Raw genomic sequence first — 12308 nt, 5'->3', positions numbered from 1 at the left:
GATGATTGTCAACGGATCGCAATTTCTCACCCATTTTGTTTTGCAGAGCCCTCTTTGGAACAGACGTGGAGGCCCCCATTAAGCAATGCCCAGTCTGCCGGGTTTATATCGAACGCAACGAAGGCTGTGCTCAGATGATGTGCAAGAACTGCAAGCACACCTTTTGCTGGTACTGCCTCCAGAACCTGGATGTAAGTTGCACCTGCCAGGGCTGCCTCACCTGGTCCTTCCGGTTCTGTACCTGCGCCACAGGTGCCATCCCACAGGTTTCCCTTTTCAAATACTCAGCTTATTTTCGTCCTGCAAAAGGGATTTGTTTTTCTTCATGATAAGTAATTGTTTTGAATTGTTTTATTAAGAACTGTACATATTCGTGGGTAACTGTATGGGATTGTAGTACACATAAAGAATGCATATCGATCAAGTAAGGACAGCAGTTCTTCGACATTGCTTTATGGCTAGGGGCTTGCACTTCTTTTCTTGTAAGTCTGCTACTCTAGATTTTTATAAAGTTCTTTTTGATTAACTTAGGCATATCATTTGGGCTTTAAAGGCAAGCTTTTGTTGCAAGGGCTTTTTCCATTGTGAGAGATACTGTCCCATACCTTTATGGACGATTGGAGAATAATATTGCCATTCTAGCAAATTATCACAGACTCCATGGCTCTAAACAGCACAGATCTGTTACCTTACACTTCTGTGCATTGCAGGTCCTACAAAAGCCTCACGCTGTGGGTAGGAACGCATGTCTTTCTGGAAGCCCTGGGAAGAGTGTGTCCTTGCCTTTCTGTCCCTTCTAGGCTGCCCACGTTCCTTGGCTGTGATCCCCTTGCTCCATCTTCAGTGCCAACAACATCATGTCTCTCTGACACTTTTTCCATGATCATTATTCTCTGTGACCTAGGGGGAAAAGAAAGGATTTTCTGCCTTTGAACACACCCCTCCTGAGCTTGGGCCATTTGCATGGTGTAGGATAGTCATCAAATCTCTTTTGCTATGTACATGAACTATTTGCAGGTTTGGGAACCACTTCGTAAGCATGGGGGTGGAGGTTATCATTGTTTTCTCCATTACAGTTGGGTGGTTTTCCTCTTGTATAATTTAAGGAAAATAACTGTTCGGATCAATAGTGTTTTGTTTGTTTTTTTTTTAATGCATTCACTGGCATGACTGCGAATTGTTCCCTTGAAGATCAAGCAGTTGGCCTAATTATTATTTCCTTTTACTCTTCATGCTGGATGTTTAGGATGGTACCTATGAATAAGAATCTTTGTAAAATGTTTGATTTTACTTTCTAAGATTTTTTTGTTGACGTGAAATACTTGTACATTTTTGGGGGTACACTGCAACATTTCAACATATGTAGTATAATTTAATCAAATCGGGTAACTAGCACTCCTGTTTTCTTTTATGTCTCTTTTATGTTTGGCGCTGCTTTCTTCTACTTTATTATTATTATTTTTAATTATTTATTATTTTTAATTCATTAATTACATTGTATTATGTGATACTCTTCTGCTTTATTATGCAGTGTATGATACATGATTGGAAAAGGAATTGTAATCAGGAGCCGTTGTTTAGTGTAGCAGTTAAGATGATGCTTGAAACACCGGAATCCTCTATTGGGATACCTATATTCAGCTCCTGTATCTGCTCCTGGTTCCAGTTGTCCGCTAATGTGAACCCTAGCAGGCAGCAGGTGATGGCTCAAGTACTGGGGTCCCTGCCATCCAAGTGGAAGACCTGGATTGAGTTTCTGACTCCTGGGCTTTGTCTTAGCCCAGACCCATCTGTTACTGATATCTGAGCAGTAGGCCAATGGTTGGGAGATTCTGTGTGTGTGTGTGTGTGTGTGTTTCAGATAAACAGCACAGCAAATAACAAGAATTTTAATGACAGTCTTTCAAGGAGAACTATCAAGTAGGGAAAAGAAAATTTATCTTTAAAAAAATATATAGCAACCCCGGTTGAAAGAAATATTTCTCCTTTAAAATTATTTTGGAGGCCAATGTTATGGAATAGGAGGATGCCAAGCCTTTCCCTGTGGTGCCAGCATCCCATATGGATTTCATTTCACATCCCGATTGCTCTACTTCCGATCCAGTTCCCTGTTTGTGGCCTGAGGAAGCATTAGAGGAAGGCCCAAGTGCCTGGGCCCATATACCCATGTGGGAGACCAGGAAGAAGCTCCTGGTTCCTGGCTTGTCTCTGGCCAATGTGGCCATGTGGGAAGTGAACCAACGGGTGGAAGATCTATGTCTCTTTTTTCCTGTAACTCAAATAAAAAAAATATGAATGTTATATGTTGTGTATAAACTAAAATTGAAATGTAAGTGAGGTGGTCACAGAAGGTGGCTAGGAACTCGCATTTACTTTTAACATATTGGTTACTCATTACTATGTCAATTAATTCCATAATGATGTAAATTTTTGCTGATGGTATGTTGGAGCTTTCAATTGACTGGGATGATACTCTGCTGGCTCTGTCTTCAGACCAGAGAGGGTATACCGAAGAAGCCGTTGAACTTGACTGGACAATAAGATGCTGGACTCTATGTTTGGTATATGCTTGCAATGGGGGAATCTGAACTGAACTTGAGCTGTGGTTATGCAACAAGGTGGAGGAATCCACCATGGTGGGAGGGTTTGGGGAGGGGTGGGGAGAACCCAAGTACCTATGAAACTGTGTCACATAATACAATGTAATTAATGAATTAAAAATAATAAATAATAAAAAATTTTTTTTAAAGATTTATTTATTTTTATTGTAAAGTCAGATATATAGAGAGGAGGAGAAACAGAGACGAAGATCTTCCGTCCAGTGATTCACTCTCCAAGTGACTAGAATGGCCAGTGCTGCACCGATCCGAAGCCAGGAGCCAGGAACCTCCCCTGGGTCTCCCACGTGGGTGCAGGGTCCCAAGGTTTTGGGCTGTCCTCGATTGCTTTCTTAGGCTACAAGCAGGGAGCTGGGATTATAACCGGTGCCCATATGGGGTCTGGGCATGTTCAAGGTGAGGTCTTTAACTGCTAGGTCACCACGCCGGGCCCTCTAATAAGAAATTTTAAAAAACGATTTTGGAGCCGGGTGGCGTGGCCTAGCGGCTAAAGTCCTCGCCTTGAACGCCCCGGGATCCCATATGGGCGCCGGTTCTAATCCCGGCAGCTCCACTTCCCATCCAGCTCTCTGCTTGTGGCCTGGGAAGGCAGTCGAGGACGACCAAAGCTTTGGGAGCCTGCACCCGCATGGGAGACCCGGAAGAGGTTCCAGGTTCCCGGCTTCGGATCGGCACAGTACCAGCCATTGCGGCTCACTTGGGGAGTGAATCATCGGATGGAAGATCTTCCTCTCTGTTTCTCCTCCTCTCTGTATATCTGACTTTGTAATAAAAATAAATAAATCTTTAAAAAAAAAAAAACGATTTTGGAGATTTTCCCAAGCCCTCTGACTAACAGCTTTGATATTTAAGAGCTACCATCATTCTAAGTGAGTAATATTCTGGATAAAGATTTCAGAGTGTGCAGCGCACATGCATTAAAAAAAAAAAAAGGAATCTTGATTGTTTTCGTTCAGGTTTAAACAGAGTGTTAATTGGGTTCATATCCACGTGCAGGCCAAGTCTATGAGAGTCATTGTACATTCCACGTCTGCATCCCATGGCTGAAGTATGCCTGGTGGCCAGTGCTGCTGGGAACACACTGTTCTCCAGCTGTGCCGATGAAATGGTGCAGATGTTCAACATGTGGAGACACAGAGATCAAACACTGAAGCGTCTCTCTCCTCACTGTTGAATCAGATGCCGTCCTGTTTGTTTTCATCAGGGCCACCGACTTCTTGATGATGCTCTTGGTCCATTGGCGAGAGTTCGATGTCATGGAGTGGTATTGATCTCTATAGGGACATGGGAAGCATGGGGTGATGTCTAAAAGCCAAGCCCAAGATAGCAAGATTTGGAGTGTCACTAAGGTGTCGAGCTGGTTTCTGCCTTGATCCTCAGCCCTGCGGACCATGATGGCAGAGTGTTACTCTTTGTCTTTGGAGTTCTGTTCCCCACTTGTAGCCTCATGACTCTTCCCATCAGTGCTTCTGTTTCTTACCCACGACTTTAATTCTGGTTCTCTCAACATATCCACAGGTTCATCTCTGCACCATTTAAGAGGAGTCAGAGAGTCAAAGGAGCAGGTTGTTCTCCAGCCTGCCTCTTCTCCCTCCTGCCCCTCTATTTTTCTTGCTCATTTGGAAGCCAGGCTTCAGAGAATCCTTGTCATCCTGTCGGCATCCGCTCACCTGCTAATCACCACGGTGCAGTCATATTGCCACCCTGTCCTGTCACATCGTGACTGCGTTATCACCAGAATCTGAGTGATACCAGCCCAGGCTTCTGTCCTGCCTTGCCTTGTGCTTCTGCTGCATCTGACGTCTTGGTCTCCTCCATGTCCAGCAGGTGACCTCTGCTGAGTTTCCTTCTGCCTCCCTGGACACAACTTGGGTCTCTTGTGAAGTCTTCGCCAACCCATTCTTGAATGTTTGATAAATTCTTGGCTTCTCTAGCCACACCTGCTCCCGGATGATCTCCTTTGCATCTCTGGTTTCTTCTACCTCATGAGCGCCGAAGCCCAAGTTTTTTTGTCAGCTTCCGGGGTGTACAATCTGTAGAATGAGCTACCTTTTGGGAAGGACTGTCTGGAGGCTCTCAACTGTCTCCTAAGCTCAACCTGTACAAACAGAAGCTACCTCTGCATTGTTGTTTCTCTCGACAACACCGCCTGCTCTCTGCCCAGCATCTTTACTCTCAGCTGTGGTTTCTTTTCGTTACTCTCTAGCTGTCCTCTTAGTATTCCCCAACTCTGCTCTCCTCTTCTTCCTTCAGCTGTTATTTCTCTCACCATAACCTATTGCTCAGGACCTTGCCATACCATATTACACCCTGTTGGAGCCTGCATTAGCTTTCTAAGATAATCAGATCATTAATCTCTTGTAGAATAAATCAAGTTTCTCATTGGTTACAATCTGTTTTCATTCAGTGACTTACAACATTATTAAAATAGCCTATAGATTATGGGTTTAGGGCTGGCATTGTTGCCTTGTGGGTTAAGCAGCACCAGTATCCTATATGGACACCAGTTCGAGTCCAGTTGCCTTCTACTGTGTCTGGCAAAGCAACAGAAAATGGCTCAAGTGCTTGGACCCCTGTACCCGTGTGGGAAACCAAGATGAAGCTCCTGACTCTTGCCCTTGACCTGGGCCAGTCATGGCTGTTGCAGCCATTTGGGAGTGAACCAGTAGATGGAAGACAGATCTCTCTCTTTCTTTGCCTTTCAAATAAAATAAAGCACAAATTTTAAAAATGTTTTTTGAAATCTGAACTTGACGTTCCTAGTGTCATTACCATCTTGCAGAGAGACTTTTTTTCCTTTAGGTGACCTGATGTCCTTTGTAGCGATCTCCCAGTTCAAAACCGCATGTTGATGGAAACCATTCTGTTTTTCAGAATGACATTTTCCTCAGGCATTATGACAAAGGACCCTGCAGGAATAAACTCGGTCACTCGAGAGCATCGGTGATGTGGAACCGAACACAGGTAACCCTGACCTTGGAAACATCCCAAGTCAAGGAGGGTGTGCGATGGCTCAAGTATCCGCCCATGCCAGTCTGGGAGGTTCTGCGAGTTCTGGGGGCAGTGTAGGGAAAAGCAGTGGGGCAGCTGCCACAGTTAATCCAGAGTGACCATCTTGTTGAAGACAAGTGGAGGGTCAGAGACCCCAGAAGGTCAAGCAAATACTGGTGACCTACAGTATGAGTGCATGCCTGCTTTTCCTGCTGGACACTTGTGAGGAGGGCGGTGCTCTCGCAGCCCGTGAGCCCCCCTGGGCCTTGGAGCCCTCTGTACCTACCATTGTGGTGTTTGTGCGGCAGGCTCAAAAGAGTCATGGTTTATTTTTATATCTCTGAAAGGCCACAGCCCTTTCCAGGGAGGTCGTGCTAATAACCCAGCAATCAGTTTTCAGTCCCTTGAGACTGTAGAGACAGTTCAGACAGAGAACATGCCAATAGCAACAGTTCATGATTAAACTGGGTTTCAGACAGAGCTGGAGTTTAGCTGGTTTGTGGTCACCCTTCATTTCGATTTTGGTATCTCCCTGCTTTGTATCTATTTTAGACCAGTGGTGGATGCTGCTTAAAAGAGCCTTGTAAATACAACTGCGTTGTGTGCCTGAGTCTGGGAAGTGTGAGGTGTAGGGGGCTAACATGTTTGATTCTGGTCAGTGTTGTATTCCTGCTTTGCAGAGGCCATTTTCTGGCTGTGTCCTCTCTTAACAGAGAGCATGGAAAAAGGGAACAGGCATCTCACATCTCTTCCTATAGGGTCACTAAACACACCATGAGGACTCTATTCTTAGAGCCCAATTAACTTCCAGCTCCAAAATTACCTCGGGGATGAAGGTTTCCGCCTGTGAATTTGGAGGGCACCAAGTCAGTCACTCCATAGCAGATGGTGCCCTCGGACTAAATACACATGCAACAAGATGTAACTGTCCAACCATGCTTTTCTTTTACGTTTCCAGGTGGTGGGGATTCTTGTAGGATTGGGCATCATTGCCTTGGTGACTTCCCCGTTGTTACTCCTGGCCTCCCCGTGTATAATCTGCTGTGTCTGCAAGTCCTGTCGGGGCAAGAAGAAAAAGCATGATCCGGCCACCACTTAAGGATTCCCTCCCTTTTGCCGTCCATGTGCCACAGATGTCTGGGTTCTAAGAGACAGCACAGGGTGTTACAGCCCCCTTTGGTGGCCTTGCCTCCTTCTCCTTGCCAAACTTTGGAAGTGCCTCTGTGTCCAGACTTTGAACTTGCCTGCCAGCCTTCGACATTGAGAAAAGCCAAGTCCTGGGTGTGACAAGAACCAGGCTCTGCATTCCAGGCTGTGTCTATGGAGCAGGTTGGACACTCTGGGGTTGCTTGAGAAGAATGCACACATCATCATTTTCTCATCCAAAGAATCCTCCCGAGCTGTTCAACTTCCAGCCAAGTTCAAGGAGCCTGAGTGAACATTTGATGTAATAAATGTGTTGTGCTTGGCGACGTATGCGGTCATAGAAATCCCAGTCTCTTCTGTGCTGATTTGACCACCTTGAGACACCTGATGGAAACCCAGAGCAGGAAGGGAAGGATCAACCGCAGAAGGAGGAATTCTCAGGCTGCTTCTCCGAGGAGTGGATGGCTTTGTGTTACTGGGTGTGCCGTTCCCAGTGTTCCCGCAGTGACCTGGCAAAGGCACAATGGCTTTCTTCTTGTGTGATCTCAACTTCCAGTAGGAGAAACTGCCGTGCACAGGGGGTTGTCTTTTCCCCCCAGTAAATGGGTTACAGCATGTGATACAGCATGGTCTAATTTAGGCATTTTGTTTTTTTTCTTTCTTGGCAAGCAGAACGTCCCGAGGGCCAACTTGTCACTTACAGCCTGGAGCTGTAGTCTACAAAATTGCTTTCTATGAAATGTGCATCCAGTGGCAAAGCTTTACCATGCTCCTGAGAGATCCCAAGGGGTCTTTCTCAGGCTGTGTGTTCCCAACAAAATTGCAACTGGACTTAAAAGTACACCACTGACATAAATATTAAAAACCATGCATTCATCTGAAGTCCACGTGACATGTAGCCCAACTAGAATTTTTACGCATTGGACCTGCATTGGTATACCCAGTAATACGCAAAAACCCATTCTATCCTTTTGGGACTAAAATGGTTCACTATAAATCAATCTGGAGATATTTTACATATTATGTATGTGAATTTTGGCCAAGGGGATAGACTCAGAAAGATTAGTCTCTTCAAACAGTCCCTAGAACAGTGTCATGTCATCTCTGGAAAAAAAAAAATAAACACACACACAACTCATTGGTAATCAAGTTATGTATATATTTTTCTACACAAGCCAGAGCAGTCCACTTTCCTGGTGGCTTAGTGCTGCTCGTTCAGCATCTGTTAGGACAACCGAGTATGCTGTTTGTGTACAGGCACAGATAAAGCAACAAAAACATGTAACAAATAAAATGAAAGTGTTTTGAATCTCTTAGAGTTTGGATTTCTGTCACCTCCTTGGTGACTTATTTTTCCCATGAGACCATTAGTCAGACTTGAATAAATGGGTTTGGAAGAGGTAAAACCCTTTGTTCCCACTGACAGGATTATAGAATGGCATATGTGCCTGGTGCTTGGTGAGAACCATACTGAGTATTAACAGGGAGCTTTGCTTGAAGCCAGGGTACCCTACCAAGAATCTTCAGGGTACATGCTATTATCTGAGGTAACTGGGTAACCAGCTTACTCCAATGCTGCTATCCTGCACTTGTTATTAAAGGATGAGACTATGCCTCTGGAATGGGATGTTTCCTGAGTGAGGAACTTCCATTCACACATATACATTGATACCTGATATATGTACAGCACACATGTAGGTCACGTACCTTTTTATTTACAGTTTGTATAGAACGTAGATGAGAACTCTGGGAAAACTTTGGCAGCCAACCCAAATCACTTGTAATCATTTATTAGAAATTTCTCAATAATAAGCATTTTTTTTTTTAAAAAAATCCAAACACTTCATAAAAAAGAAAGCCTGGCTTTTATCACTGTATTTCACCTTGGTATAAATACAAATGTAGATATATTTAAAGTGTTCATTTGCTTTGTCTATACATAGCCTACTGCCTCACTACGGGCAAAGGGCATTGAGAACTGCTCAGGGGATCACAGGAACTCAACCGAAATTGAATTTTTGTAACAAGAATGTTCACAGTGGCAATGTCCTCCTGTATTAGTAAGCTCTCTATGGTTTGTTCCATAAAGAATTATTAAATGGAAATGGATTCCAAGTCACCAAAAATGCTCTGTTCTTAGTGGAAGAGCTCTTGAATTTGGAGTCAAATGGAATTAGCTACTTTTTATTATTTTGGGGGGGAATGGGACTTGAGAGTCAGGGTGTTTATCAAATGACTTTACATAACTGGATTTAATCTTGTTTTCATGGTGAAAAATTTTTGTTTCTGAAAAATTGTGATGACTTGTTCAATAGCTAAGTGTAGATGAGATCATCAGAAGCCAACAGGCATGAGCTGGTAGGTCAAACTCAGGCATCTCTGGTGCCTCAAAGGGATTGGTACAAGCAAGTCTGGAGGCTTTGTTTGCCAAGGAGCGAGCCTACAACCTAGGGAGCAGGGGCTGGCGTTTTCTCTTAGGTAGTTGGCCAGTGAAAGAGTTTAGCTTTGACCCATTCCACTGTCTGTCGGCTCTAGCCTTGCTTAGCAAGTCTGCTTCATTGGAAAGAAGCATGGGTTTACCTAAAAAAGTTTAGGTGCTGCAACACAGTCTTTGTGTATTTGTGTTTCAAGGAGTGTCGTCCGTTTGAAATAACACATTTTAAGAAATCCTTCACTGAAATTGGATCTGGATGTAATAATGTACTATTCAGAAATATTACAAGATATGATGGCACAGTGTCTAGTCAGCGCCTCTTCTTGGAGCTTTTCTCTTGTCATTAGGTAAGGGAGTTGGGGAGGAATGCCATCACGTAGAAGCAAATGTTAGAATCTTAGGTATCCTATTTGTACATGCTATGGGTATTTGCTTTGGAGTTAAAATCCATGCTCTGAAAGAGGCCTTTCAAAAGCAAATAGTCTGTTTTTGTCACCTGCATCACAGAACTCTCAGCTATCCAGGTTTGAAACATCTACATGCTTATTTGACTGGAAGCCACTGTTGCTTCAAACCCCAAAGTTTCTTTGAAAAACCATTCTAAATCTAAATATATATTACCTTTTAGCCTTCTCTACACAGTGCTTCCAGAATACTTTTTGTTCTTGAATGAATGCCTTTATGTGTATAGAATCATGTGCATGGTAGCTTCAAAAGTAACTTCAGAAATGCCTTAGATGAATAGTCTTTTATCAAGTTGTCTCAAATGATCTCTCTGAGCTGTTACATCTCATGTTGACTCATGATCCAGGAAGTTTTGTTATGTACTTAAGAAATTTCTATTGTGTTATAAATATTTTTTAATTCTTTGGGAGAAAACTACCTGTTTCAGTCTCTCCAAACCCCCAATAAATGTGTCTGAAACTTTGTCATGCTGCACAATTCTAGATACTTTGAATTTTATCTTCCATGAGCCAACCAGATCCCCAATTTAAACTGTAATCCTTCTATGGGCAATAACTCTTGCTGTCACTTGCGACTTCAGTGTTTGAAAGAAACTGGGACAAGTGCAGTGCCTCTCCTCGTTGGAAACTTTCTTACTCTTGGTATGATATTCCACACTGCACTTGATCATTTTCTGGAGAAATCACCGACCACACAGATCTTTGATTGTTCTAATAAGAAATGCTGCCAGATGTCAAGGTCATTAGTTCTGTAAATTGAGAGTTGGGTTAAATGTTCTCTAAGGCTAGTTGTTTTCTTCCAGAAGTCTCTTAGAAGAATGTGTAGAGTTTTTTTTTTCTTGTCTGTATGATTTTAAAAGAAAAGGTTTACATTACAGTGTTAACGTAAGGTCATTTCTATTTGATTAGTACTCAAGGCAGAGCTCCCCAGAGCTGAGTGCCAGAAGTTGGTTAACAACTAGAATTTGCATTGCAGTAAAACCCAAGACTCACTTTGCTGTGTTGTTTTCCATGTGTCTTTATTGACTGTTCGGTGTTTCTAAAATGACAACCTACAGTTCAGATTCAAATTCCTAACGATTCAATTTTGAGGGAATCAGAAGATCAGTTTAAAACATTTGGGGTTTGAGTTTCTTAATTTTCATAATCATGTCCTAGAATGTCATCATTATTTCATTTTCAAAATGTGCTTATTGTTTGCTAAACTTAAATTTGCATTCCCAAAGAAATACTGAATGCTCCATTTTCTAAGGCACTCATTTTAATCAATGCCCTTGCCAGCAGACTCATTGCAATGTAAATTACCAATCTAGTGTATTTGGAGAATGATAATTTCTTATAGAATTCAATTATTTTCACGTATTGGTCGATAGATTTGAGTTTTCTTAAGAACTTAAAGCTAATCTTCAACTGTATGTTATAAGAAAGAGATTTTTTTTCAAATAATTTAATAGCAATTATGTGTTGTTTGTATGTTTTTACATAAAAAAGAATGAGAAGAATCCTGTAAGATGAGTGGAGCAAATATTAGATCTGTTTCATGGAAAAAACCAAGGAATGGTTTGTTTTTCATACTGTTGAAGAGTGTTAGCCAGAGAGTTCACACCTTCTTGGAAGCACACGCACGGTCTTCAGTCACACGAGCAAGCATTCCGAGCCTGCTGTCACTCCTAATCTCACAAGAATAGAACCCCGTCAGTTATCTTCCTCCATCAAGGCACGTGTAGGAAAGCAGTTTATTAATTCAAATGATCAGAGTCTATGCTCATCAGAGTAAAACATTCCCAGAGAAGATAGATACCCCTGAGGTTAACCCCTTCCCTCTGGGATTCAGCCAGGTGTCCCTTAGAGCAGGGCCGTGTGCTCCTAGCCCACTTGGATGTATTGAAACCCCATTTCTTTCTTTCTTTTTTTTTTTAAGATTTATTTATTTTTGTTACCAAGTCAGATATACAGAGAGGAGGAGAGACAGAGAGGAAGATCTTCCATCCACTGATTCACTCCCCAAGTGAGCACAACGGCCGGTACTGTGCCGATCCGAAGCCGGAAACCAGGAAACTCTTCCGGGTCTCCCACACGGGTGCAGGGTCCCAAAGCTTTGGGCCGTCCTCGACTGTTTTCCCAGGCCACCAGCAGGGAGCTGGATGGGAAGTGGAGCTGCCGGGATCAGAACCAGCGCCCATATAGGATCCTGGCGCCTTCAAGGCGAGGACTTTAGCCACTAGGCCACGCCACCGGGCCCTGAAACCCCATTTCTTTTTTTTTTTTTTTTTAATATATTTTTATTAATTATTTTGCATTATGTGACAGTTTCATAGGCTCTGGGAATCCCCTCACCCCTCCCCCTCTCCTCCCCCCTGGTACATTCCTCCACCTTGATGCTAAATACTAAAATGAAATAGACAAGAGACAGCTGAATGGTACCCTATAGCCATTTTAAGGTATATAGCAGCCGGTCCGGTCCTGTATATAAACTAAAATTGAAATGTCAATGAGCTAATCAGAGGTTGTGGTTAGGACTGGTTAGGACTTGCTTTTTTTTTTTTTTTTTTTTTTTGACATGCTGGTTACTCAAAACCATGTCAATTCCATAATATTGCAAATTGCTGTTGATGTTATATTGAAACCCCATTTCAAACTGATGTTTTGGTAGTT

The 12308-nt window shown here is 42.9% G+C and overlaps 1 protein-coding gene across 7 annotated transcripts in view; it reads left to right on the top strand.

Annotated features, from left to right (window-relative positions):
* RNF144B (ring finger protein 144B) overlaps positions 1 to 7099 on the top strand; it is a 180572-nt gene extending 173473 nt beyond the window's left edge. For all 7 annotated transcript variants that reach the window (XM_058667605.1, XM_058667608.1, XM_058667598.1 and 4 more), the window contains 3 exons: positions 47 to 191; positions 5493 to 5582; positions 6568 to 7099. In XM_058667605.1, coding sequence (XP_058523588.1) covers positions 47 to 191; positions 5493 to 5582; positions 6568 to 6708 — 376 coding nt within the window. In that variant the 3' untranslated portion in view covers positions 6709 to 7099. The remainder of the gene's footprint in view (positions 1 to 46; positions 192 to 5492; positions 5583 to 6567) is intronic.
* The last annotated feature ends 5209 nt before the right edge of the window (positions 7100 to 12308 follow it).

The sequence above is a fragment of the Ochotona princeps genome, chromosome 1, assembly GCF_030435755.1.
Source record: "Ochotona princeps isolate mOchPri1 chromosome 1, mOchPri1.hap1, whole genome shotgun sequence".
NCBI lineage: Eukaryota > Metazoa > Chordata > Mammalia > Lagomorpha > Ochotonidae > Ochotona > Ochotona princeps.
Note: the sequence above shows the minus strand (reverse complement) of the source record. Positions and strands in the feature narration are given on the sequence as shown.